We start from the raw sequence: 27,942 nt of genomic DNA, 5'->3' as shown, positions 1-27,942 counted from the left end.
GGGTGTGTGGGAGCCGCGCGGGGGAAGGGGGGCCTGTGTTCCTGGCGTCTGCGTTCCTTTCCCATTCTCCTCCGACGGCTCCCCTCCTCCTCGAGCTCAGCATCTCCAGGGCCGCCTGCCCGGGCCTCCCCGCCCGCAGAACGGAGCCCCTTCCTCCCTTTGTGCTCCCTCAGGCCCCCGAGCTCTCCCTGCTGTGCTGGCCGCTCTGGCGGGGGGACCGCGCCCCTCGCTCCTGCCGTGCTCAGCTCCGGGCGGCTGGACCAGGTGGTGGAGCCGGTGTCGCGGATCTTCCTGTGCCCCTGGAAACGTCCTGGTGTTTGATCCCGAGCATGAGCCCGTCCTGACACAGGAAACCAGACACAGGCCCCGACCGTTTCCTACAGTCTGCACACTCCAGCTCGCTGCCCGCGGGGGAGGGGATGTGGCGGAGGAGTGAGCGGGGATAAGTGTTTAAAAAACATGTTTGTATTGGCTTCCGAGAGGAAGGGAGAGGGAGAGAGAGAGAAACATCCATGAGGGGAGAGACTCATGGCCGGCTGCCTCCTGCACGCCCCACACTGGGGATCGAGCCCACAACCCGGGCGTGTGCCCTGACTGGGAATCGAACCGTGACCTCCTGGTTCATAGGCGACGCTCACCCCTGAGCCACGCCGGCCGGGGCTGGGATGAGAGTATTAATGATAGAACTGTTCTACGGGAGCTGACGACCGAGTGGGAGCTGTGAGCCTGCTTGTGGGGAGGGTCACGGCTGGCGAGTCTCTGGTCACCCCTCAGGCAGGGCCTCAGCCCGCTCAGGCAGGGCACACGCGCTAAGACTAAAATCCTGCGCACCCCAACACACGCTTCGCCAGCCTGACAGAACAGCACGTAGACCGATCCATGCACACGGACAGCTGTGTGCGTGTTGGCTGCTGTTCATTTGACAGCCGAAGGGACGCGTGCCCGACAGATCATGCGTGGTTTAAAAGGGCCTGTGGCACGCGGTTGGGAACCGCTGTTCTAAGGAATCGCTTTTGAAACATTTAGAAACAAAAGCCATGAGGTCATTTGTTACCAGTGAGACGACGCATGGCTGTTCCTCGTTGGTACTATGTGCGAGTACAGGTCACGGAATGCCGGCCTTTTCAGTGTCACGGTTCCACACGTGTGTCCTCCCTGCGCTCACTTCCCTCCAGGGAGCGTGGCCAGCTCCGGCTCAGGGGCGCCTTTCTTGCCAGGTTTCCTCCTCGCGATGTGCTGATCAGCGTGTGCATGCACGGTGCATGTGTGCATGTGTGTGCCTCTGAGCATGTGTGCATATGTGTGCAAAGCACATCCAGGTACGTCATGAAGTTGAGGCCAGGGCTGGCGCTTCCCAGCAGCTGCAAGGGTCGGTGCTCGAGTCTTTTTAAAGTTTATCTTTGCTGTGGAGCGTATTACAGATGTCCCCTCCTTTCCCCCGGTGCCCCTTCTGCCCAGTCCCCGCCCCGCCCCCCAGGCCCGTGGTTATGCACATGTGCATGCCAGGTCTCTGGTTGATTTCTCCCCCTTCCCTCTGAGGTCCATCAGTCTGTTCCAGTATCTGTGCCTCAGTTCTGTTTCATTCATCCGCTTATTGGATTCCACATGTGAGTGCGATCCCAGGATGCTATCTTCCTCTGACTGGCTTATGTCACTGAGCACAGCGCCCTCCAGGTCCCTCATGCTGTCTCAGGGTAAGAGATGCTCCTTTCACCGCGGCGTCGTGTTCCATGGTGTGGACGCACCACGTCTGCTGACGGGCACGTGGGCTCCTCCAGATCGTAGCTATTGTAATTGTGCTGCTGTGAACATAGGGTGCACGTACCCTTTCTGATGGGTGTTTCTGGTTTCTTGGGATATATTCCTAGAAGTGGGATCACTGGGTCAAACGGAAGTTCAATTTTTGTTTTTTGAGAAAATTCCACACTATTTTCCACAGTGGCTGCACCAGTCTGCATTCTCACCAGCAGTGCATGAGGGTTCCTTTTTCTCTGCATCCTCGCCAGCTCGAGTCTTTTTCAGTCAAAACTGTCAAAGTGAAGGTGGGACGACACAGGAAGTGTGGCCTGTGTCTGTCGGGGTCTGTGTCTGTCGGGGTCTGTGTCTGTCGGGGCCTGTGTCTGTCGGGGCCTCTGTCTGTCGGGGTCTGTGTCTGTCGGGGCCTGTGTCTGTCGGGGTCTGTGTCTGTCGGGGTCTGTGTCTGTCGGGGCTTGTGTCTGTCGGGGCCTGTGTCTGTCGGGTCTGTGTCTGTCGGGGTCTGTGTCTGTCGGGGCCTGTGTCTGTCGGGGTCTGTGTCTGTCGGGGTCTGTGTCTGTTGGGACCTGTGTCTGTCGGGGTCTGTGTCGGGGTCTGTGTCGGGGTCTGTGTCTGTCGGGGTCTGTGTCTGTCGGGGTCTGTGTCTGTCGGGGTCTGTGTCTGTCGGGGTCTGTGTCTGTCGGGACCTGTGTCTGTCGGGTCTGTGTCTGTCGGGGTCTGTGTCTGTCGGGACCTGTGTCTGTCGGGGTCTGTGTCTGTCGGGTCTGTGTCTGTCGGGGTCTGTGTCGGGGTCTGTGTCTGTCGGGGTCTGTGTCTGTCGGGGTCTGTGTCGGGGCCTGTGTCTGTCGGGACCTGTGTCTGTCGGGGTCTGTGTCTGTCGGGGTCTGTGTCGGGGCCTGTGTCTGTCGGGGTCTGTGTCTGTGTCGGGCCTGTGTCTGTCGGGGTCTGTGTCTGTCGGGGCCTGTGTCTGTCGGGGCCTGTGTCTGTCGGGGTCTGTGTCTGTCGGGGTCTGTGTCTGTCGGGGCCTCTGTCTGTCGGGGCCTGTGTCTGTCGGGGTCTGTGTCTGTCGGGGTCTGTGTCTGTCGGGGTCTGTGTCTGTCGGGGCCTGTGTCTGTCGGGGCCTGTGTCTGTCGGGGTCTGTGTCTGTCGGGGTCTGTGTCTGTCGGGGTCTGTGTCTGTCGGGGTCTGTGTCTGTCGGGGCCTCTGTCTGTCGGGGCCTGTGTCTGTCGGGGTCTGTGTCTGTCGGGGTCTGTGTCTGTCGGGGTCTGTGTCTGTCGGGGTCTGTGTCTGTCGGGGTCTGTGTCTGTCGGGGTCTGTGTCTGTCGGGGTCTGTGTCTGTCGGGGCCTGTGTCTGTCGGGGCCTGTGTCTGTCGGGGTCTGTGTCTGTCGGGGTCTGTGTCTGTCGGGGCCTGTGTCTGTCGGGGCCTCTGTCTGTCGGGGTCTGTGTCTGTCGGGGCCTGTGTCTGTCGGGCCTGTGTCTGTCGGGGCCTGTGTCTGTCGGGGTCTGTGTCTGTCGGGGTCTGTGTCTGTCAGGGTCTGTGTCTGTCGGGCCCTGTGTCTGTCGGGGTCTGTGTCTGTCGGGGTCTGTGTCTGTCGGGGTCTGTGTCTGTCGGGGTCTGTGTCTGTCGGGGCCTGTGTCTGTCGGGGTCTGTGTCTGTCGGGGTCTGTGTCTGTCGGGCTGTGTCTGTCGGGGTCTGTGTCTGTCGGGGTCTGTGTCTGTCGGGGTCTGTGTCTGTCGGGGTCTGTGTCTGTCGGGGTCTGTGTCTGTCGGGGTCTGTGTCTGTCGGGGCCTGTGTCTGTCGGGGTCTGTGTCTGTCGGGGTCTGTGTCTGTCGGGCTGTGTCTGTCGGGGTCTGTGTCTGTCGGGTCTGTGTCTGTCGGGGTCTGTGTCTGTCGGGGTCTGTGTCTGTCGGGGTCTGTGTCTGTCGGGGTCTGTGTCTGTCGGGGTCTGTGTCTGTCGGGTCTGTGTCTGTCGGGACCTGTGTCTGTCGGGGTCTGTGTCTGTCGGGGCCTGTGTCTGTCGGGGTCTGTGTCTGTCGGGGTCTGTGTCTGTCGGGGTCTGTGTCTGTCGGGGTCTGTGTCTGTCGGGGTCTGTGTCTGTCGGGGTCTGTGTCTGTCGGGGTCTGTGTCTGTCGGGGTCTGTGTCTGTCGGGGTCTGTGTCTGTCGGGGCCTGTGTCTGTCGGGGTCTGTGTCTGTCGGGGTCTGTGTCTGTCGGGGTCTGTGTCTGTCGGGGTCTGTGTCTGTCGGGGTCTGTGTCTGTCGGGGTCTGTGTCTGTCGGGGCCTGTGTCTGTCGGGGTCTGTGTCTGTCGGGGTCTGTGTCTGTCGGGGTCTGTGTCTGTCGGGGTCTGTGTCTGTCGGGGTCTGTGTCTGTCGGGGTCTGTGTCTGTCGGGGCCTGTGTCTGTCGGGGTCTGTGTCTGTCGGGGTCTGTGTCTGTCGGGGTCTGTGTCTGTCGGGGTCTGTGTCTGTCGGGGCCTGTGTCTGTCGGGGTCTGTGTCTGTCGGGGTCTGTGTCTGTCGGGGTCTGTGTCTGTCGGGTCTGTGTCTGTCGGGGTCTGTGTCTGTCGGGGTCTGTGTCTGTCGGGGTCTGTGTCTGTCGGGGTCTGTGTCTGTCGGGGTCTGTGTCTGTCGGGGCCTGTGTCTGTCGGGGCCTGTGTCTGTCGGGGTCTGTGTCTGTCGGGGTCTGTGTCTGTCGGGGTCTGTGTCTGTCGGGGTCTGTGTCTGTCGGGGCCTGTGTCTGTCGGGGTCTGTGTCTGTCGGGGTCTGTGTCTGTCGGGGTCTGTGTCTGTCGGGGTCTGTGTCTGTCGGGGTCTGTGTCTGTCGGGGCCTGTGTCTGTCGGGGTCTGTGTCTGTCGGGGTCTGTGTCTGTCGGGGTCTGTGTCTGTCGGGGCCTGTGTCTGTCGGGGCCTGTGTCTGTCGGGGTCTGTGTCTGTCGGGGTCCTGTGTCTGTCGGGGTCTGTGTCTGTCGGGGTCTGTGTCTGTCGGGGTCTGTGTCTGTCGGGGTCTGTGTCTGTCGGGGTCTGTGTCTGTCGGGGTCTGTGTCTGTCGGGGTCTGTGTCTGTCGGGGCCTGTGTCTGTCGGGGTCTGTGTCTGTCGGGGTCTGTGTCTGTCGGGGTCTGTGTCTGTCGGGGTCTGTGTCTGTCGGGGTCTGTGTCTGTCGGGGTCTGTGTCTGTCGGGGTCTGTGTCTGTCGGGTCTGTGTCTGTCGGGGTCTGTGTCTGTCGGGGTCTGTGTCTGTCGGGGTCTGTGTCTGTCGGGGTCTGTGTCTGTCGGGGTCTGTGTCTGTCGGGGTCTGTGTCTGTCGGGTCTGTGTCTGTCGGGGTCTGTGTCTGTCGGGGTCTGTGTCTGTCGGGGTCTGTGTCTGTCGGGGTCTGTGTCTGTCGGGGTCTGTGTCTGTCGGGGTCTGTGTCTGTCGGGGTCTGTGTCTGTCGGGGTCTGTGTCTGTCGGGGTCTGTGTCTGTCGGGGTCTGTGTCTGTCGGGGTCTGTGTCTGTCGGGGTCTGTGTCTGTCGGGGTCTGTGTCTGTCGGGGTCTGTGTCTGTCGGGGCCTGTGTCTGTCGGGGCCTGTGTCTGTCGGGGTCTGTGTCTGTCGGGGTCTGTGTCTGTCGGGGTCTGTGTCTGTCGGGGTCTGTGTCTGTCGGGGCCTGTGTCTGTCGGGGTCTGTGTCTGTCGGGGTCTGTGTCTGTCGGGGTCTGTGTCTGTCGGGGTCTGTGTCTGTCGGGGTCTGTGTCTGTCGGGGTCTGTGTCTGTCGGGGTCTGTGTCTGTCGGGGTCTGTGTCTGTCGGGGTCTGTGTCTGTCGGGGTCTGTGTCTGTCGGGGTCTGTGTCTGTCGGGGTCTGTGTCTGTCGGGGTCTGTGTCTGTCGGGGCCTGTGTCTGTCGGGGCCTGTGTCTGTCGGGGTCTGTGTCTGTCGGGGTCTGTGTCTGTCGGGGTCTGTGTCTGTCGGGGTCTGTGTCTGTCGGGGCCTGTGTCTGTCGGGGTCTGTGTCTGTCGGGGTCTGTGTCTGTCGGGGTCTGTGTCTGTCGGGGTCTGTGTCTGTCGGGGCCTGTGTCTGTCGGGGCCTGTGTCTGTCGGGGTCTGTGTCTGTCGGGGTCTGTGTCTGTCGGGGTCTGTGTCTGTCGGGGTCTGTGTCTGTCGGGGTCTGTGTCTGTCGGGGTCTGTGTCTGTCGGGGTCTGTGTCTGTCGGGGTCTGTGTCTGTCGGGGTCTGTGTCTGTCGGGGTCTGTGTCTGTCGGGGCCTGTGTCTGTCGGGGTCTGTGTCTGTCGGGGTCTGTGTCTGTCAGGGTCTGTGTCTGTCGGGCCCTGTGTCTGTCGGGGTCTGTGTCTGTCGGGCTGTGTCTGTCGGGGCCTGTGTCTGTCGGGGTCTGTGTCTGTCTGGTCTGTGTCTGTCGGGCTGTGTCTGTCGGGGTCTGTGTCTGTCGGGGCTTGTGTCTGTCGGGGCCTGTGTCTGTTGGTCTGTGTCTGTCGGGGTCTGTGTCTGTCGGGGCCTGTGTCTGTCGGGGTCTGTGTCTGTCGGGGCCTGTGTCTGTCGGGGCCTGTGTCTGTCGGTCTGTGTCTGTCGGGGTCTGTGTCTGTCGGGGTCTGTGTCTGTCGGGGCCTGTGTCTGTCGGGGCCTGTGTCTGTCGGGGTCTGTGTCTGTCGGGGCCTGTGTCTGTCGGGGCCTGTGTCTGTCGGGGCCTGTGTCTGTCGGGGCCTGTGTCTGTCGGGGTCTGTGTCTGTCGGGGTCTGTGTCTGTCGGTCTGTGTCTGTCGGGGTCTGTGTCTGTCGGGGTCTGTGTCTGTCGGGGTCTGTGTCTGTCGGGGTCTGTGTCTGTCGGGGTCTGTGTCTGTCGGGGTCTGTGTCTGTCGGGGTCTGTGTCTGTCGGGGTCTGTGTCTGTCGGGGTCTGTGTCTGTCGGGTCTGTGTCTGTCGGGGTCTGTGTGTGTCGGCCCTGTGTCTGTCGGGGTCTGTGTCTGTCGGGGTCTGTGTCTGTCGGGGTCTGTGTCTGTCGGTCTGTGTCTGTCGGGGCCTGTGTCTGTCGGGGCCTGTGTCTGTCGGGGTCTTGTGTCTGTCGGGGTCTGTGTCTGTCGGGGTCTGTGTCTGTCGGGGCCTGTGTTTGGCCTGTGTCTGTCGGGGTCTGTGTCTGTCGGGGTCTGTGTCTGTCGGGGTCTGTGTCTGTCGGTCTGTGTCTGTCGGGGCCTGTGTCTGTCGGGGTCTGTGTCTGTCGGGGTCTGTGTCTGTCGGGGTCTGTGTCTGTCGGGGTCTGTGTCTGTCGGGGCCTGTGTTTGGCCTGTGTCTGTCGGGGTCTGTGTCTGTCGGGGTCTGTGTCTGTCGGGGTCTGTGTCTGTCGGTCTGTGTCTGTCGGGCTGTGTCTGTCGGGGCCTGTGTCTGTCGGGGTCTGTGTCTGTCGGGGTCTGTGTCTGTCGGGGTCTGTGTCTGTCGGTCTGTGTCTGTCGGGGCCTGTGTTTGGCCTGTGTCTGTCGGGGTCTGTGTCTGTCGGGGTCTGTGTCTGTCTGTGTCTGGGTCTGTGTCTGTCGGGGCCTGTGTTGGCCTGTGTCTGTCGGGGTCTGTGTCTGTCGGGGTCTGTGTCTGTCGGGGTCTGTGTCTGTCGGGGCCTGTGTCTGTCGGGCCTGTGTCTGTCGGGGTCTGTGTCTGTCGGGGTCTGTGTCTGTCGGGGTCTGTGTCTGTCGGGGTCTGTGTCTGTCGGGGTCTGTGTCTGTCGGGGTCTGTGTCTGTCGGTCTGTGTCTGTCGGGGTCTGTGTCTGTCGGGGTCTGTGTCTGTCGGGGTCTGTGTCTGTCGGTCTGTGTCTGTCGGGGTCTGTGTCTGTCTGGTCTGTGTCTGTCGGGCTGTGTCTGTCGGGGCCTGTGTCTGTCGGGGCCTGTGTCTGTCGGGGCCTGTGTCGGGCTGTGTCAGGCCTGTGTCGGGCTGTGTCAGGCCTGTGTCAGGGCCTGTAAAAGCACTGGTCACACCGGGAGAAGTGGTGACACGCGTGCTGGCAGTGCACGCAGGAGATGGAGAAGGGACCGTGGTCAGTGGGAAGGACAGCACCGGTGCCCGCTCCCGCCGTGCCCACACCCTCTCCGCCGTGTCCACAATGGCTGCGCGCCCCTCTCCTGGGCCGTCTCTGGGCGGGCCTGCCCGGTGTGTGGTGGTGCCCTCGCCTGGGCATTCCCAGCACTCACTGCGCCCCCAGCCGCACTGCGTGTCCCTCGGGCAGAGCCCCGTGTGGTGACGTTAGCATTCCCTGCCTGTCCAGCCCAAACCGGTTAATGGTGGGTGTGATGCGCAGCCAGTTGAGAGGGACAGAATGTGACTGGCAAACGCCTTCGAGACGTGAAGACGGCACAGCACTGGAGAAGGCCCGGGGTGACCCGATCCTCAGTCTAACGCGTGTTTGTAGTGTGACCCAAGGTTACTCCTGCGGCACGTATGTGCCAGGCACACAGAGGGTGTAACTATCCTTTGACCTTCTGGGCCATCATCCTTTTCTAAAATGATTTTATGCCCGGCTGGTGTGGCTCAGGGTTTGAGCATGACCCATGAACCAGGAGGTCAGGGTTCAATTCCCGGTCAGAGCATATGCCTATGTGTGGGATCGATCCCCAGTAGGGGGCGTGCAGAAGGCAGCTGATCAGTGATTCTCTCTCATCATGGATGTTTCTCTCTCTTCTCCCTTCTTCTCTCTGAAATCAATTAAAAATATACTAAAAAAAGGATTAAATGATGATCTTTATAACTGCATTTTCTCTCAGTAAAAAATTGTAATTAAAACACAGAAAGGAGCTGTCGTGGCAGCTCTGTTGTTCGGCCGACGTGGAGCTGGGACGCCACTCGGAGGGCAGGGCTGGGACGCGCCGAGTCTCTGCTTCCGGCGTGTCTCCCCGTGGATGGCAGGCCGCCTCCCCGCCCCCCCATCCTGAGTGTCCGCCCACAGCTGACTTCGGTCGGGGGTTCACTGACTTCCTTGGTGCTCGTCACATTGTATGCTGTTGTGGGGTCTGTGCAGGCACCGTGCCCACGGCTGCCTGAACGTCTGGCACCGGTGTCTGACGCTGGGGTCACTCGGGTGCCTGGACATTTTTGGAGCACGCCCAGTGTCCAGGAGCCGTACGGACACGAGGCGGCGTTACGTGGAGTGTGTGCGGCCACTTCCTGTTGCCCTCGGGGCAGGGCCGCTGGACAGGACCCGGCCTTCCACGGGCTCCTCGGACCGTGCTCGGTGGTTCCCCAAGGTCGAGTCAGAAACACACGTGTCAGGACAACCTGTCAGACTCGCTGCTGTGCTCACCCCTCCCCCCGCCAGCCTCTTCTCGGGAGGAAAACCCGGAGCAGGAGGTGGAGGCAGCGAGCCTCTGAATCCACGGGTTCTCAGCCCGTCTGGGAGGCGTGACTGACAGACGGGAAGCTGTGCACGGAACGCACACGTTGACAATCTCGTGTTTAGTCGTGTTAACCAGTCACAGTCACAGCTGTTGGCCTTCATCTGTTTGGAGGGGGAGAGGATTGTTATCAGTCTGAAGTGTGTCCAGAATGAAGGTCTGGCCTGGCCGGCGTGGCTCGGTGGTTGCACATCGACCTATGATTCAGGCGACCTATTCCCGGTCGGGGCACAGGCCTGGCTGCGGCTCCATCCCCAGTAGGGGGCGTGCAGGGGGCAGCTGATCAGTGATTCTCTCCCATCAGCAGCGTTTCTCTCTCTCCCTCTCCCTTCCTCTTTGAGATCAATAAAAACATTAACAAAAAATAAGATAAAAAACTAACCTCTTAAAAAAAATAAAGATCTGTGCCATCAGAAACTTGTGACATTAAAATAAACTTCTTATTAATACTAGTGTTCTGTTTATTTCCTTGTATGTTAACATTTTTTGTTTTTTTAAACTGCAGTTCAGTCCGTGTGATTCTGCGTTGGTTTTGTGGTTACCGAGTCAGACACTTCACCAAGGGCCCCCCCTCCCCCCCCCTGCCTGGTACCACACAGAGTCAGGGTGTGGCTCCCGCGGAGGCACTGGCCTTGCTCAGGAGTGCGGGATGGGGGTGCCTCGGCCCGTGTGGCGCTCACAGTTGAGGACAAAATGGAAAGCCTGGAGCTTTGGGTTGAAGGCCGTTCAGAGGCGCTGAGTCCCCTGCTGACTCGGCACCAGGCGACTTGGAAATGACGCCGTGGCAGGCCTGGCCTTCGGCAGCCTCCAGGGCCGCGGCCCCGGGTCCCCAGGTGAGCTCGAGGGCATCTACGGAGAGCGCGGTCTCCGTGCAGGGAGGCCGTGTGGCGAGCGGGGACGGCGTGGGAGTAAGGATGGCTCCCTCAGCCTGTCCACGGGGCGCGTGTTGGACCCTGTCCGCTCACAGCGTCAGGAGCAGCGAGCGTCTGCCCTCAGACAAGCCGGGCTCTACCTCCCGGCACTGCAGGCCGCGCCGCTGGTCACGGTGCCTTTGCCTCTGAGGCCGCAGGACGCCCGTGCATGCGTGACCGACTCTCGCGGTGCACCGCCTCGGGGCAAGCTCCCTTCCTTCCCCCTTCGGCCGCAGCCGGCCTGGTGTTCACTCGTCCTGCGTGGCCAGCGTCACGGCCGGATCAGAGCTTCCCTCCATCCAGCTGCCTCGCCGCCTCCCACGCTCACTCCTGCTCCGTGTCGCTCAGGCGTCATCACAGCCCTTCCCGGCACCTGTCCTTCGCCGTGAGGTCGGCGGGCCCCCCCCTGGCGACCCGCTCCCCCCCTCCCCGCCCCCCCCGCCCAGGCTTCTGTTCTGCACCTGGAAGCATTGTGGCCCTCAGGTGTTCACAGCCGCCCGCCTCTGCTGCCCTGTGACCCCAGCCTGCCCCGCACCAGGCACGGAGGCCCAGGGCTGGGGAGTGAGTCACGGGCCGGCTCGGGAGGGACATTGGACTTTGCAGCGTGGAGGTGATGGGTGCCGGTTGGCAGAGACCTTTGGGGGGTAGGGCGGGTCGGCCTGACTATTAAAGAGGAAGGAAGCCTGGGCAGGGAGAGGTGGTGGCCAGGGAGGAGAGGAGAGACGGACCCAGGGAGCGACTGAGGGGGGTGTGCGCCGCCCCAGGAGAGCGAGGTTGTTCCCGTGTCGGACGTCGTGTCCCTGTGGGTAAGCGCGTGCCCCATGCTGAGGGGAAGGCGGCGTGTCCCTGTGGGTAAGTGGGAGGAGGCGGCGTGTCCCTGTGGGTGAGCACATGCCCCACGCTGGGGGAGGCGGCGTGTCCCTGTGGGTGAGCGTGTGGTCCCACGCTTGGAGAAGGTGGCGTGTCCCTGTGGGTGAGTGCATGCCCCATGCTGGGGGAGGTGGCGTGTCCCTGTGGGTAAGTGGGGGGAGGCGGCATGTCCCTGTGGGTAAGTGGGGGGAGGCGGCGTGTCCCTGTGGGTAAGCACGTGGCCCCACGCTGGGGGAGGTGGCACCTCCTTGGTGTGTGGTCACTGAGGTGAAGGCTTGTTGAGAAACGTCTGTCTGCTCTGTGGCTGCTCTGGCTGCCCTGCCTCCTGTGGCATCCACTCTGCACCTGCTTTTAGTTAAGAAGTTTCTGTTGAAATGCAGTCCCTGTCTTGTGGGATCCTGAGCCAGGGCCGAGGTGAGGCACCGGGGCTCAGGGAGGAGGCAGAGGAGGAGCAGGTGCCCATCCATCACTAGGTCCCCATCCATCCATCGCCAGGTGCCCATCCATCACCAGGTCCCCATCCATCGCCAGGTGCCCATCCATCACCAGGTCCCCATCCATCGCCAGGTGCCCATCACCAGGAGCCCATCCCAGGTGCCCATCCATCGTCAGGAGCCCATCCCAAGTGCCCATCCATCGCCAGGTGCCCATCACCAGGTCCCTATCCATCACCAAGTGCCCATCCATCACCAGGTGCCCATCCATCGCCAGTGACTGCCGCCGGCGCTGCCTGGTTTCTGGTCACTCGATCCGGGTTGGTCTTACTGGGAATGGATGCGCTATCACCTGCCTGTTGATCCATTTAGCGACATCTTCACGAAGGCTTTCATTGAGATCCTTCCATCGCCAGGACCCATCCATCGCCAGGTCCCCATCCATCGCCAGGTGCCCATCCATCACCAGGTCCCTATCCATCACCAGGTGCCCATCCATCACCAGGTGCCCATTACCAGGTCCCCATCCATCGCCAGGTGCCCATCCATCGCCAGGTGCCCATCCATCGCCAGGTGCCCATCACCAGGTGTTTGCCCACCCTAGATAGGCCGCACAGCGCCATCTCTGTACCAGCTCTTACTCTGGGCAAGGCCCCAGCTGGGTTGTGCTGTGTAGCTAAAGGGGGGGGGGGGCGGAGTTTCCTGAGCCCGAAAGGTCTCTCTCCATCGCCTTCGGCTCAGAACAGCCCACCTGCCGACGTGGCACATCTCGGGAGGCCTGCCCCGTCAGCGACGCCCGTTACACAGCAGTGACGCCCTCACGTAGTGACCGGCTCCGACGGACCGTTCTGTTGGACTCTGTAAATTTTCACGTGAATCCAATGTGACAACGCGGAGGTGACAGCCACCTCCCCCGTCCCCAAGACCCCCCCGCCCCCCGCATCGTCTCCTCAGGTGGCTCCTTCCCTCTCACCTGCGGAGCCGATTGCCTCGGGGAGCCTCCCCGTCCTCCTACGCTCTCCCCCCAGCACGCGCCCCTGGCCTCCCGGGCTCCAGCCCAGCCTGTCCCCTCCGTCCTCGGGATTGTCCACGCGACCCAGACGGGCGTTCTCCGAGGAGCGTGAGCGGGTCACTGGCTTATACTCAGATTGTGCAGTGGTGCCGGGTGGTTCTGGTCTCAGCGTTACGTTAGAAGCATTTTCTCTGTGTTATTCACCCGTTTGGGGCGACGTAACCTGTGTACCGGCTGCTTCATGCACGGCAGACTGTCCCTCGTGTGGGCTTCACGGCTTGTCTGAATCCCAGTAAAACGTGGTGACTGACAAAATGGACCATGAAAAATACCTCTCTGGCGTATCCTCGCGACACCGGTTTGGTATGAGACACCGGACAAAGCCCCCTCTCCAGTCTGGCCGTGTTACGGTGACAGACCGCAGCACATGGGGCCAGCACTCTCCTCCTGTGAGTAACTCGCACCGTCCGAGTCCGGAGTCCAGGCTCAGGGCGTGTGGCCGACGGTGCTGTCAGCGGTGACTAATCAGGCTGATGCATAAAAACAAGGCTCCGCGGCCGGCTGGGTGCGTGCGGGGGAGAGGGAAGCACTAAAAATAACGGTTTCCTGGACATCTTGGCTGTGCCGTGTTAAGGACACGAACGGAAACGCGTCGAAGGAAGTTTGCCTGATGTGTCTGGGAGCTGGGGGTGCGGGAGCCGGGACAGCTGAGTGTGGGGTGACCTCAAGGGAAGGTCGATGTGACCTTGAGGGACCGTGGAGAGTTTCCTGGAGGTTACGGGACCGTGACTTTGAGCTGAAATTCAGAGCGTTAAACCAGGCGCCAGACACCTAGGCTCACACACATTCTATTCGTGCGGCTCAGAAACCAGGCGCCGTTCGTCTTCTCGCTGCCTCGTCACATGCCTGAGAAGCACGCTTCCTGTCCGGGTGATTTGTCCTGATTCCCAAGCAGGCGGATGGCTCCACGCTGAGCACACAGCCCACTGGGGACGTGGCATTTTCTTTTTTTTTTTTTTTAATATATTTTATTGATTTTTTTACAGAGAGGAAGGGAGAGGGAGAGAGAGTTAGAAACATTGATGAGAGAGAAACATCGATCAGCTGCTTGCCCCCTCCTGGGGATGTGCCCGCAACCAAGGTACATGCCCTTGACCGGAATCGAACCCGGGACCCTTCAGTCCGCAGTCCGACGCTCTATCCACTGAGCCACACTGGCCAGGGCGGGACGTGGCATTTTCATCCTAAAAATGCCTGCCTGGCAATTCGGGTTTATCTGGACACTCCTGGCTTCAGCTCTGAGGCTTTAAGTAAAATCTCACAGAATGGGGAGTGTGGCTCGGCTGGTGGAGCGTCAGGGCACATGCCTGGGTTTTGGCTCGATCCTGGTGGGCGGTGTGCAGGAAGCAGCCGATTGATGTTTCTCTCTCTCCCTTCCTCTCTCCCTAAAAGTCAATAAACTATTCTAAAAAAAAAAAAAGTATCCTGGCTGTGCGGCTCAGTGGTTGAGTGTCGACCTAGGAACCAGGAGGTCACAGTTGGAGTCTCAGTCAGGGCACATGCCCGGGTTGTGGGCTTGATCCCCAGGAGGGGGCGTGCAGGAGGCAGCTGATGGATGATTGATTCTCTCTCATCATTAATGTTTCTCTCCCTCCCTCTTCCTTCCTCTCTGAAATCAGTAAAAATATGTTTTTAAAGAAGTAATACCATAGCAGAGAAGTATTTTTTAAAGTCTTTGCTGCTGTGTCTGTAGGATCAGTGTCATTTATGCTTCTCACAGCTCAGCTACTCGAGCTTTTTCTTTACCATGAATTTTAAAAACTGGATGCTTTTTTGTAAGAGGTTCCTACGATGCTTTGAGGGGGAAGATAAAAGTAGAAACTCGGAGGGGAGCTGCTGGGTTCGGCTCCGTGGAAACCTCTCCTCGTGGACAGACCCGTGTAACCGCGTCGGTACAAGCCCGTGTCTGCTCCGTACCCTCCGCGGGCGTGTGGGGCGCGGGCTCTGGGATCCCGGGAGGTGGTTCCGGGTGGTGGCCAAGGACAGGGCTGCTTGGGTTTCACGGCGGATCCTCGGGGGAGGCGCACGGGCGCTGTCACCGAAGCCAGATCCAGCCCCTGACATGAACCTGCTCTGCCACAGATTCCGAGTCCGAGCGGTCGCTGAGCCGGCTGGAGGCGGTGACCTCGCGCTCCCGTGAAGAGGAAGGGCAGCGTCCGGTCCCAGGAGAACACAGGATGTCGGAGGGGAAGGACTGCGGCGGGGGCGACGCGCTCTCCAACGGCATCAAGAAGCACAGGTAGGGACCTCCGGCCGCCCGTGCCGACGTGACTGTCACTCCATCTGCGCCCACACGCACGCCTCCTCCCCGGCTCCGTGCTGCGGCGCTGTGGCTGTCGCCTCAGAGGAGCAGGGCCGGTCAGTGTGTGTCCACTCACAGGAGACGCCGTGCACGGAGCGGGGCTTCGCCCGGCTCAGGGGAACGTAAATCTTTCGCTGGCCGCGCGCAGAGCGGTGCGGACCTGCCGAGGTCCGGGGCTCCGGGGCGTCCTGCATCTTTTATGACTGCCGCCGGCGCTGCCTGGTTTCTAGTCACTCGATCCGGGTTGGTCTTCCCGGGAATGGATGCGCTATCGCCTGCCCGTTGATCCATTCAGCGACATCTTCACCAAGGCTTTCCTTGAGAGCCGGCGGGGTGGGTCCAGCACGTCCCTCTGGCTGCCTCAGAGCACTCGTGCCTTTTACCCCCGGGATGATTCCGTCCCGGAGACTGCCCCCAGTTAGCGAGACGAAACGGACACCGGCGCTCTCCGGTTTCAGCCGCGCGTGCCCGCAGAGGCGCTGGGCGCCGTGCACAGAGAAGCCGCTCAGCCCGTTCCGGGGGACGTAGGCCGCCCTCGCAAACGCGCTCCTGGGGTGAGGGGTGTGAGAGGGCCATTCCTAAGGTGGTTTCTGTTGGACATCTGCAAAACGTGTCCCTCTGTCCCGTTCCCTGCGCGTGGCTCCGGCCACCGTCGGCCTCCGTTCTGGTTCTGCTGGAAACAAGCCGACGGTCACTCTGATGCACGGGACTTGCCCCTTGTTAACAAAATGTCTCACTTTGTACCTGTTTTGACAAGATCAGGGGTTTTAGGTGACAAACCAGATACGAGCAGTTTCCTCCTGTCCAGGGAGAGGCCTCGCCCAGAAGCACGTGACGGGCGGTTGTCTTTTTTTGTTGACTTCAGAGAGGAAGGGAGAGGGCGAGACAGCATCGCTGAGAGAATCATTGCCTCCCGCACGCCCCCTGCTGGGATCGAGCCTGCACTGCACAGGGGACCTCTTCGTGCTGGGCCAACCTGCTGAGCCACACCAGCCGGGAAGGAGTTTTATTTTACTTGTTTTTTTCATCAAGTTCTTTTCTAACCAGGCAAACAGCACCTGCCACACGTAACTTACAAGTTTCATCTTAGAGCAGGAACGTAGGTGGTGTTTCCAGTGGTACCCGATCCCTCTTGCCCGTGAATTGCATCAGGAGTAATTTGTGTTTATGATGGGCGGTTAGTAATAGTGAGTCATTTGAATTAATAATAGTGTTGGTGCCCTGGCCGGTTTGGCTCAGTGGATAGAGCGTCGGCCTGCGAACTGAAAGGTCCCAGGTTTGATTCCGGTCAAGGGCACACGCCCGGGTTGTGGGCTTGATCCCCAGGGAGGGGGGTGGCACGGGCGTGCATGAGGCAGCTGATCCATGATTCTCTCTCATCATGGATGCTTCTGTCTCTCCCTCTTCCTTCCTCTCTGAAATCAATTAAAAAAAAAAAAATAATAGCGTTGGTGATGTTTTAGAAAAGCAGGGGGTCGACCTGAGTGACCGTGACGTGCATTTGAGGTGTCATGGTGCAACTTTGAGTAGCGTGAAGTTTGTGTGTGACCTGGGCATCTACTTTTGTTTTTTTAATTTGGAAAACATGGTCAGGTTTGTGTTGACGGCTTCCCGCCCTCCTGGCGGGTCCTCAGGCCCGTTCTCTGCTCTCGGACCAATTTGTTCCGTTCGTTCAGAGCCGAGTCTTTCCACTTGTTAGCGTTTGGCCCAGTCGCTCGGTTCGGTAAGGAGCTCACTGTTACGCCCTCTGTTCCTGGGTGGGGAGAAAAGAAGCTGATACGGAACAGGTGCTCAGAATGTGCACGGCTGGGTCCGGGTTCTGGTTCCGTCAATGTTGTTCCCGGTGTCCATAGCACTAACGGGTTAGAGGAGGAGCCACGTGGTCGTCCTGAGAGAGAAAGGAAACACGGCCAGGGAGGTTGTTTAAGCAGCCGTTTGTGATGAGTAAATATCAGCAAACCGCCACCCGGTCCCCGTGCCGCCCCCACGCTCGCTGAGGAGGTGCCTACGGCGGCTCTGGTCACAGCGGGAGCGCGTCTGTAAGAAGCTGCCCTCCTGTTCAGAAGGAGCCTCCTGACGCCCTCCGCGCGGCATGTGAGGACTGCGTGTCTGTCAGCTTGTCCCGCCTGCGGGCGGATGGACGGAGGCCCGAAGTGGGGCCCTTGGTGTCCGCCGACAGCCCCGTTTCTCCGTGTTTTTAGGTGTAATTTGCATATGGTGATCGGGTCGGCTTCGATAGCTGCCTCGCTTTCTGATACAGACGTGTCCGCACATCTGCCCGTGCGCGCCTGAGCCCGGCGTCGCTGTCTCTCTGAAGAGCCCTTCGTCTCGTGGGAGGAACGTGTGCACACGACCGGCTCGTCGTGCCCCTGGCGGGCCCTGGTCTCTGTCCTTGTCCCTGGAGAGAAGCGGGCCCCTGCCCCTCCCTGTTGAAGGAAGAACGCTTCATGAGTTGATGCCCATGTATTTCCATTAAAGTTTTAGGTAATAGGGTTTTCCCGTTTGCTTTCGTCTAGTATAGACCTCAAACAAGGCATAACTTCTTTGAAACAACTTGTTCCTCTGTAAGATGGGCCTAGTATTGGCTTGTTACGATAATTAAATGAGATCTATGCCAAGCGCTCACGTGATGGTAGCTAACTACTAAATGTCAGGCGTTCGTGAAACATGCAAAGCCCTAAGCACAGGTGGGCAGCTGGGATTGCTGTCTGTCTGCTCACTCACGGGCGTGTCTGTGGGCCCGAGGGTTAGAGTGGCTCCTGAAGCTGAGGGGAGAGAGGACGCTGAGGGAAGTGCTGGCCTTTGGCTGACCTCGTTTCTCTTAGTGAATGTGGACTAGGGAGACTCGTCCCACATTGAGCGAAGCCTGTGGTTGGTTCCCGTGGCGGTGAAAGGGAAACGTGGCTGTTTCTCTGTTGAAAGCACCGGTGTGGCTGCCTCGGAAGCGGCTGTAAACTTGCCTGTCAGCGCGCAAACGGGTGAGAGCTGGGCTCTGCTCGCCTCCGTCCCCCGAGAGCCGCTGCCCGCGCGGAGGGAGGCCTCCTCGTGCGTCCCCGCCGGCCTCGGCTTTCTGAGTGCCGTGGGAGAACCCCAGTTCCTCGTTCCCGTTTGCTTTCCACACTCACACTCCTCGGCGTGCCAGACGGAGCTCCGTGTCTCCTGTCCGTACGTCCGTGCTCGGCATCTGGCTCCACGCGGCGGACACAGGTCTCGGCGTGGGGACAGAGGCCGTGTGACCGCCCTCAGCGCTGCCTTCTCCCCGGCCCTCCTCGTCGCAGTCTTCCTGGGCCGGCGCCAGCTTCCCACGGCCGTGGGGTTCGCCGTGACCAACACGCCCGTTGGAGCTGTGCCGGCGAAACTTCACCCGAGGGCACCGGCCTCGGCACAGAGCTCCTCTGCTTCTCTGCGTGTTGGCTCGGACATCGCCCTCTGTAGGAGCCACGGCATCTGCTAAGGATGCGTCAGGGAGATGGACGGGGCGTGACTGTTTAAAGGCACAGAGTCCTCTAAGCAGCCGTCACCAGCCTTTCGGACCACACGACCACCGGTTGGCGACCGCTGCTCTACAGGTGTGTCCTGTGTCTTTAAAATCTTCAGAAAAAACGTTCACGCACAAATCTTCCCGACACGTTTATCACATAACACGCTTCCTCCCTGTCACTGCTGCTGAGTCACCCTGACACGGGCCCTGTGAGTGAGGACTTAGACCTCGGGGCGAACTCCGTGTGCCACGTGAGTGTTGTTTTTAAAGGTATAGGAGAGCATGAGCTTTTATTTATTTTTTGTTATAGTTTTAAAATATATATATATTATTGGTTTTTTACAGAGAGGAAGGGAGAGGGAGAGAAAGTTAGAAACATCAATGAGAAAGAAACATCGATCAGCTGCCTCCTGCACACCCCCTACTGGGGATGTGCCCGCAACCAAGGTACATGCCCTTGACCGGAACCGAACCTGGGACCCTTCAGTCCGCAGGCCGACGCTCTATCCACTGAGCCCAACTGGTTAGGGTTAGTGAGTATTGTTTGTTTTTTAAATATTTTTATTGATTTCATAGAGGAAGGGAGAGAGAGATAGAAACATCAGTGATGAGAAAGAATAATTGTTTGGCTGCCTCCTGCACGCCCCACACTGGGGATCGAGCCCAGAACCCGGGCATGTGCCCTTGACGGGGATTGAACCCAGGACCCTTCAGTCTGCAGGCCGACGCTCTATCCACTGAGCCAAACCGGCTGGGGCCACAGTGAGTGTTTATTCTTCAGGCTGTTCCTGTCAGAGTGGCAGTGACTCTATGGACCACACATCCTGGTCCTCAGCCAGGAAGCACGTCACTGAGTCTGACACGTGCAGGAAACATACATGTCAAGTGCAGGAAACATACAAGGGAAACGCACACGTCAGGAACACGCGGGAGGGACATGTGACTGGCGGGAGGACCGGAAATTCAGCTCCTCCTAGGACAGTGATGGCGAACCTATGACACGCGTGTCAGCACTGACACGCGTAGCCATTTCTGATGACACACGGCTGCTGAGGTGGCCGCATGCCGAGGATGAAACATTTGCTGCTCCTGAGGAAGAAACATTTGCGAAATAATGTTTTTTCCTCCAAGTGACACACTACCCGAATTATGCTCAGTTTTTTGGCGAAGTTTGACACACCGAGCTCAAAAGGTTGCCCATCACTGTCCTAGGAGCTCCCTCGGTGGGGGGCAGGCGGACACCCAGGTCCGTGGGAAGGACGTGGGAGCGGCTGGCACTGCTGGGACAGGTCGCAGCCAGCGTCACCGTGTTTCTCTTTCCTGTGGGGGCTCCTTGTGCCCACCCGGAGGTTAAGCGTGGCCCTGCCCCTCGCCTGTCACCGACGGGGCTGCTCCATCAGGCTCTCTTCATGAGAACAACACGACGTTTTACTAGTAAGTTCTCGGTAGGCAGATGGCCTTTTTGAGGTTAGCGTTGTGGAAAAGTTATTTTACCTAATAAGTGCATCGTGGGATGTTACTCAGCCTGGATCCTAAGGAATAGAACACCAGCGGCCGTGACCTCACAGCAGCTGCAGAGCCGCGGAGGCGCAGACTTCACCGAACAGGGTGCCCGTGTCCGCACCTCTGACGGGCCTGGAGGCTCTCAGTGAGAGGAGGCGAGGAGGGCTGTGCATGCTCCCTGGGTTTGTCCTCACCGGGCGGAGACGGGGAGAGGAGGGTGAATTTCCAGATGGAACCTGATGCTTTCCACGTGACGTAAGACGTTTCCCCGTCAGGGGTGAGTCTTCTGGGCGTCTCTGCGCATCACTTCCTGTTCACCCTTTTTAAGTGCAGATTTGCAAACTATTCCTGATGAACTGTGGGGAGATGGTTTCCAGTGAGATGATGCATAATTTGTGAAGGTGAAATACGACTTTTTATCACTACAATAGCCTATTACAGCATCATTTTAAAACTCTAGTCTTCAATTTTGTGAATATAATTCAGTAGTTAATTCTAATGGCTTCATGATTTGGAATACTGGTTCCATTTGAGTGTTTATTGAAGAGCAGTCGTGCAGTCGTAATGAAAGATGATCAGATTCACATATAAGCTGTTTAAAGTGGGGCTTGTGGGAGAACAGACTTGTGGGGGCGAGAATTCTTTCTGAAAGTTGCGAAGAGCAGTGATAGTATCTAATAACTACAGACAGACACACACAACTGCAAAGCATGGTGTACACGCGTGCACATGTCCGTTCTAGTACTGGAGTTACATATTACATGGAGTACTGAAGTCTGCTTCTCTGTGACATTATTTTCTTAGATTTTTAGTTCATTCTTTTGATCAGAGGTTAAAATTAGGTTGTTTTTTCCGCCCCAAAATATGCAAATGAGTATCTTGCTACTTAAAATTATGATCCCTTCAGAATATGTAATAACATGAGCAGATGTTTCATTGTGAAGTGCAAGTGAAAGTGTGTGTTAAGGAGTTTGGTTTTGGAAATTTTGTAAAGAAGTGATTTAGAGACAGACTTGATTATTGGTGTTTTCGTATCGTACTTGCCACTTATCCGTATCTCTCCCCTGCCCCCCCCCCCCCCCCCCGCTCATTTCATCCTAAATGGACGTTAGATGAAACGGTTTATTGTGAAGCATCGAGCGCCTGCTCCATGCAGAGCACTGGGCCCGGCGGGGGGTGCAGCGGAGAACAGACACAGACCCTGACCTCGGGGAGGGACAGCCGCGCCTGCGTGTGCATGCGTGTGCGTGTGCGTGTGCGTGTGCGTGCGTGTGCACGGGTCGGGAGGGGACAGAGGCAGGGGAAAGGGTTGTGGGGCTCCTGGCCGCCCCGTCTTACATCGAGCATTGGCGTTGCCTTCACAGTCCCTTTGCTGACAGACCGCAGCTTTGGGTCTGAGCGCGGTCAGCCACTCAGAAGGGATTTGGGGTGGGAGTGCCCGCAGGTCAGTTCTAACACCAGTTAATAACGTCAGTGGAATGTTGGAAGCACAAGAAAATTAAATTTGGGATTTTCTCTTTCAATTTCAATTAAGTGAAAAACGTGCCCGGCCGGCGTGGCTCCGTGGCTGAGCGCTGACCTATGAACCGGGAGGTCACAGTTCGATTCCCGGTCAGGGCACAGGCCCGGGTTGCGGGCTCCATCCCCAGTGTGGGGCGTGCAGGAGGCAGCCGATCCACGATTCTCTCTCATCATGGATGTTTCTATCTCTCTCCCTTTCCCTTCCTCTCTGAAGTCAATAAAAATGTATAAATTTCTTTTTCAATGTTACTTGGACCGAATTGTTCTGGCAGTTTCTCCCAGGTCATGTGACATTGGAACGAAGAACACGAAGAGCTGTTACACGGCAGGACAGAGAGGCTTTCCCACTGTGTCCTCACCGCTATCGGCCTGAGACTCCCTGGGCTCCTAGCTGGCGGTCTGGGCCAGGGTCCGAGTGGCAAAAGCCGCCCAGGGCCTCGCCCGTGTCTGACCTGGAGGCGCTGCAGCAGGGGCAGGGACTGGGGTCCCGCAGGCGGATTGGGGAGCTGCGGCTCGGGCCCACCAGGACGAGCCTCACGTAGTGTCCGCCGCCCCATAGCACCCCCAGACCTGAACTGCACGTCTTTTCCAGAATACGGGCGGGCTGGCGGGCTACACTTCACGGACGAGCTGGGCTCGGCCGGGTCTGTCTCCGGCTCTGGGCCGGAGCCTGTGGGACCGCACAGAGCAGTGTCACGTGGGAAGACAACGGCGATGGGCTTTGTGCTAAAACCCAGCGATTGTGTGGTCGAGGGGCCGGCCCGCGCCATCTGTCTGGCTGAAAACAGAGCCAGGACCGCACTCGCCCTGGCACGGCGCGTGTTCTCTGTGGAGAGAAAGGGCGCATAGAACCGGGATAATGGCCCTCAGAGCCCCGCCGAGAAGAATTCGGCCTCAGTCTCGCCGGCGGGCGTGTGGTCGCTGCTCTCTCCCGTCTCATTCCTCCCGGGGCCGCCTCCCGCAGCAGGAGATGGCAAGAGATGGAAATGGATCCTTTTCCATTTAAATAATTAAAAAATGTTAAATCTGCTGCCGAGTTTAAAAACGTGCATTCCCTCGGCCTCTTTAAAATAAATCGGCAGGAGATGAGCATTTTCTGGACCATCAGGTGACGGACGGTTTCTCTCACGGACTTCGTTTATTTGTTTATTTTGGCAGGGCCTTTGTTTTAGTTCTTTTTTTCCTTTTTATTGAGTTCATTGGGGTGACTGATTATACAGGTTTCAGGCGCACAATTCCATCTTCCACTAAACGCGGGTCCGCAGCGCCCGCGGGTGTGGGCACGGCCCCCCCTGAGGTGGCCCGGGCGGCGGACCCCACGGGAGAACCCGGACATCAGCAACGGGAGCTCAGGGACTGGTCCGAGGGGAACCCCGCGGGAGAACCCGGACATCACCAACGGGAGCCCAGGGACTGGTCCGCGGGGAACCCTCGGGAGAACCCGGACATCACCAACGGGAGCTCAGGGACTGGTCCGTGTGGAACCCTCGGGAGAACCCGGACATCACCAACGGGAGCCCAGGGACTGGTCCGCGGGGAACCCTCGGGGTCGGGATGGCAGGGAGCAGGGCTCTGCCCAGACCCACTCTGTTTCCCCGTCTGTGACCCACTTTGTTGTTGTTTATTGTTCAAAGCATCACAGATGCCCCCCTTTTCCCACTGGCTCCCCTGCCCCCCGCTCCCCGCCCCCTCGACATTGTGTGTCACCTTCCTTCCCAGCATCAGGGGCGTTACAACTGAGTCTTCGTTTTCTTTTCTTTTTTAGAACGAGCTTGCCGTCCCCCATGTTTTCCAGAAACGACTTCAGCATCTGGAGCATCCTCCGGAAGTGCATCGGGATGGTGAGCGCATCGGGAAGGCCACGGCCTGTTCCCGCGGGTGACAGGGAGCCGCGTGCTTCCCGTGGAAGGGAGTGGGGGTGAGGCGCGCAGCCACGCCGATGGAGCTGCCCAGCGTCAAACGGGACAAGCGTGCAGCTTCCTGACGGCGCGGCCACTCTGTGCCCGTCAGCGTGGCTCTGCTGCGGCTCCTCGTGTGGGAAATAGGGAAGGAGGGGAACGTTCCACACAGACTTCCCCCAGTTACCCAGAACCCCTTGGAGAGGGCAGACCCCACGGGTAAGAGCGTCCCTCCACGCGGACTCCTGCGCACAGAGCAGGCTCCCGCACGCCGCGCTGGGCGGGTGTGACCTCGCTGTGCTTGGCTGGCTCCGCAGGTGGCCTGATGCTGGGGAGGTTCTGGTCTACACGCCTGTAGAACAGCCGCCCACAGTCTGTCAGTCGGGCCGCCATTCTGGGTCAAGTTCTCTCCATGCTTCTCGCGTGACCTTTGACCCACGAGAACGGTGAAAATGTCACACCTGCTTGTGCTGAGCTGTGGACCTGCGTGCGGTTCCGGGTGTGGCTCAGTGTCCTCACTCCAAACCCCTCCATGGTGGTCCTCGCCACCCTCCCCCGGGGCTGTGCTCTCCTCAGCATTTCCTGCTGCCCCTGCTCTCTGCCCGGGGCTGCCCTGTGAGGACCTGCGAGTGAGTCCCGGGGGCGGGTCCGGGGGCGGGTCCTGGGGGCAGGTCCCAGGGGCTGGCACTGTAAACGAATGTTTTCTGACCCCGATGCCTGGAGGGCCAGCCAGCTACACTCGGCCGCTGGGGCCCGGCCCCTCTGTCTGCGAGGCCCCGCGTGGCTTCCTAGCGGGACGCGTTAGGGGGATCTGTGCGGGTGAGGCGCATGGAGAGGTCGAGGGGGTCATCGATGGGGTCGTTTATGAAACTGGGAGGTCTCCTCAGCAGAGAGCTCGGTCTCAGTACCAACACCGAGAAGGGGAGAGCAGGGCGCTAACCCCGCCTCAGGCCTGTGAAGACGCGTCAGACAGACCTCCTGTTGGTCCTAAACGAGGTGTCCTGACCTTCTCGGTCTCTTTGGAAACGACACCTTCAGGACAAAGTTAATACTCGTTTCTGCTCCTCAGCGTCAGTGTTTCCGAAACCTTTGTAGACGCGTTGTGGCCGGACCGCGTGGGTCCCAGCAGGCCAAGTCCCCGTGGTGTTCAGTGGAGGGGAGTCCAGTTCACCCAGTTGGCTCACACCTGCGAGCGAGGGGACCCGCTGCTGGAACCGGTGCTGCGTCGGCCGGCTAGGTGGGCGGCACATCTGTGAGCACGCCCGCGTGGCTCCGTGGCTCTGGCCGCGGGGGAAGGGCCGCTGGGCCGCCTCCCGCATCCGTCACTTCCCGGGTCCGTGAGGGGGTGTCAGGGCGTGGTGCAGACGAGTGGCCGGCAGCCTGGCTAGTGTATGAGGCCAGCACCTGTCTCCACGGAGCTGACGAACATTTCCCGTCTGTGTCAGCTGCAGAGTATCCTCACCCAGCGTGCTGCTCTGAAGGCCTTGATCGGTTACTCCCTGTACGTGCTGTCTCCAGAGCACGTAAAAGTGACCGTTTACGACATCTGTCCGGCGACCATAAGACTTTACGTGCTAAACGTTTCTTTGCATCAGGGATATCCTATATGAGTGAGGAAAACAACACGTGACAATGTGTGTGAAAATATTAACATAACAGGTGAAATGTCATTTGTAAAATGGGTTTTTTCAGTTGGGTTTAGCTCTCTGAGAATGAAAACCACCCATTGCTGAAATGAGACGGGATCTTCAGCAACAATTGTGTTCTCGTGGAACGGGCGGAGGGGTGAACACAGTTGCTCGTGTTAATAGAACAGATGGGAGCAGGCGCTCTGTGTTTTGTCTAGAAACATCGTTCAGTTCTTTGACTTTCCCAGCGATATGCCGAGTCGGAGAGTGATTGTTATCAGAGGTGGTTTTGTGATCCGGAAGCCGACAGCCGAACGAGGGCTCCCTCAGGTGTGACGGCACGCACTGGGGAACCGAACCTGCGGAGGTCTTGTCACCTCGGGGCCACAGGCATCTCGGTCGCTAGGAGACGAGTGGGGAAGCTTGGCGAGGACCCGGCCCTGGGTCACGAGCTGCTTCCCCTCCCTCCGCGGACCGCCAGGCTGAGGAGGGAAGTGGAATGTTTTCACTGAGACACACCTTTCCAATATATTTTTGGTGAAATGCTTTTATCTTTGCACGAGCTTTAACATTTCCCCCTCAAATCTTCAGAGCTAGCTCATTCCCTCCATGCAGACGCCTACCCTTCCCCCCAGGCCTGCACCCCGCACCCCCCGCCAGCTGACCCTCAGGGGTGGATGGTGCTTGGGAGTCAGACAAGCTCGCGAGGTCACTGTGACCACGGCCCCGCCTGAAGGCCGCGTCTTAGACAGGGAAGGTCTAGGTCGGACGGAGCCTGGTCCCTAAAGACGACCCAAGAGACGGGACGGAAGAAGCCACAAGTAGTTCACGTTAAGCGCCTCTGCCACCTGCCTCCGTGCTGACCTGAAATAGGCGTCCCAGGTGGGGGCGTGGCTGGGAGACCCTGATTCTAATGTGTCTCCACCTGAGCGGGCCTCCCCCGGGCCTCCCCCACTTGAGCCGGGCCTCCCCCACCTGAGCGGGCCTCCCCCACCTGAGCGGGCCTCCCCCACCTGATCCGGGCCTCCCCCACCTGAGCGGGCCTCCCCCACCTGAGCCGGGCCTCCCCCACCTGAGCGGGCCTCCCCCACCTGAGCCGGGCCTCCCCCACCTGAGCGGGCCTCCCCCACCTGAGCGGGCCTCCCCCACCTGAGCGGGCCTCCCCCACCTGAGCCGGGCCTCCCCCACCTGAGCGGGCCTCCCCCACCTGAGCGGGCCTCCCCCACCTGAGCGGGCCTTGTGTGCATGTGGAAGACACTCACACTTCAGGGGAGACTCCTGCGCGGGTGCAGCTGGGGCAGGGGTGTCACATTAGGTGGCGGGTGGCACGCGGGGCCGGGGCTCCGGGTGAGGCGCGGGAGGAGCCGTGGGGACGTGGGTTCCTGGAGCTCTGCTGGAGCCTGCTGGGCCGTCGGCGCCCGGAGCCAGAGGTTGTGGAGCCTGTCGGCCAGGGCCCAGCCGGTGCGCCCCTGTCGCCCGCATCCCAGTCGGTGGCCAGGCAGGCAGGTGCCTCCAGCCCGAGGGGCAGGCGACCGAGGCGGAGAAAGGGAACCTCCCCTCCCGTTTTCCTGTCGGCCCCTCCCTGGTTTGCCACGGCTGCACCCAGGGGCCCGCGTGGGGTCACACACAAGCACTCCCGTCCCCGCTCCATCGCCCTTCCTTCCTGGGGTGCCTCTTCCATACCTACCCCTGCCCTGGGCTGCCCTGGGGGTGAGGGCAGCGGGGTCACTGCCTGGGACGTCTCGGGGTGCCCAGAGGGCAGGGACCTTGGGGGAGGGAGGAGGTGACGGACACGCTGTGAAGAGGCAGCCACCGAGGAGCACCAGCTGGGAGACCTTGGGCCTGAGGCCCTTGGATGTGAGAGGTGACCTCACGTCCCCGGGAGCTGTGGGAGGTGGGGTGTCACGGGAAGGCGGGGGGGGGGGGGGGAGGACTCCCCAGCTTCCTCCTTCGGGGGCACATCGCGGGAGCAGCCTGGCCGCTGAGGTCCGAGGAGCCCCCTCGCTCGGGCCACGTCCCCACGCGGACCTGCCCGGACTCAGCCCAGGAGCCGAGTTCCTGTCTGGAACCCAGACCTCGGCGTTTGCGCCTTTGGGCTTCGCGCTGCTGGGCGTCACACGCAGTCTGTTCTCCTGTCGGTCGAGCCACCGGCCTGCCTTTGTGTTGCTCACGTTCGTCCTCACGTGACGCAGCAGCGCGCACTCGCTCTCCCCTCTCTCCTTCTTGGTTTATCAGCTGGTGAGCATTCGCAGTTAGACTTCCTCCAGCGTCAGCACTGGTTGCTATGCGTCTGGTGGATGCATTTAACCGTGGCTCTCAGCTGGGTCACAGGGTAGAGTTGCGCGGCATGAATATTTAATTTCCCCGCTGCCCGAGCTCAGGCACGAGCGTTCCAGCTGATGTTTCTCCCGGAACCCAGCCTCCATGCTGCTCACGGTTGCCTTTCCCACGGGAGCACACGCGTTGCTGACGAGCGGGACACGACATGGAGACACGAGTGGTGTCTCCGTGCGTCTCCAGGAGGGAACGGCGTGGCGTTGGGGTCACCGAGTTCTCCTTGCACATCCGAGGAGTGGGGGTGCTAACAACTAGATCATGTACGGTTCTTTAGAAACCCGAGGCCTGACGCACAGAATTCATGCAAGGGACTCAGCCCTCTCAGCCCCTCGCAGCCCCGTCGTCCGGAAGGACGTCCGGAAGAGCGTCGGCTGTTTGGTCTAATTGGCACATTAGTTCTTTATCACATAGATAACCACAGACGAGCGGAGCGTGTGAAACGGCACACTGCTCTCGGCGTGGGGTTCCTGCGTTTTTTCTCAGGCCCTCTCTCCCTTCCACCCCGTTGCGTTTTGCCAGATGCGTGCCTTCCCATGTCCCTGAGAGCTGACCCACGAGTTACTGACGGAAACAGGAAGGTGTTGACGTTATTTTAGATTTCAAATTTGGGTTTTAAGAACCTTTTAGAATTCCCGGTGATTAAAGATAATCACTCATTGATGGGATTAAACCATGTCCTTCGTGTTGGTCTCCGGAGTTTGTACCACACTCTTATTTAAAATAGATTTTTATTGATTTCCGAGAGGAAGGGAGAGGGCGGGAGGGAGAGAAACATCCACGATGAGAGAGAATCATGGATCAGCTGCCTCCTGCACGCCCCCCACTGGGGATCAAGCCCGCAGCCCGGGCCTGTGCCCTGACCGGGAATTGAACTGTGA

General features: G+C 59.7%; 1 protein-coding gene across 6 annotated transcripts in view; it reads left to right on the top strand.

Annotated features, from left to right (window-relative positions):
• The window catches only part of OSBPL1A (oxysterol binding protein like 1A), a 103,982-nt gene that overhangs the window by 60,939 nt on the left and 15,101 nt on the right, over positions 1-27,942 (top strand). For 5 of the 6 annotated variants that reach the window (XM_054723624.1, XM_054723625.1, XM_054723629.1 and 2 more), the window contains 2 exons: positions 14,477-14,633; positions 22,967-23,042. In XM_054723624.1, coding sequence (XP_054579599.1) covers positions 14,477-14,633; positions 22,967-23,042 — 233 coding nt within the window. The remainder of the gene's footprint in view (positions 1-14,476; positions 14,634-22,966; positions 23,043-27,942) is intronic. The other variant, XM_054723627.1, reaches the window with a different exon arrangement.

Source organism: Eptesicus fuscus, chromosome 12, assembly GCF_027574615.1.
Source record: "Eptesicus fuscus isolate TK198812 chromosome 12, DD_ASM_mEF_20220401, whole genome shotgun sequence".
NCBI classification, from domain to species: domain Eukaryota; kingdom Metazoa; phylum Chordata; class Mammalia; order Chiroptera; family Vespertilionidae; genus Eptesicus; species Eptesicus fuscus.
This window is presented reverse-complemented; position numbering and strand designations above follow the sequence as displayed.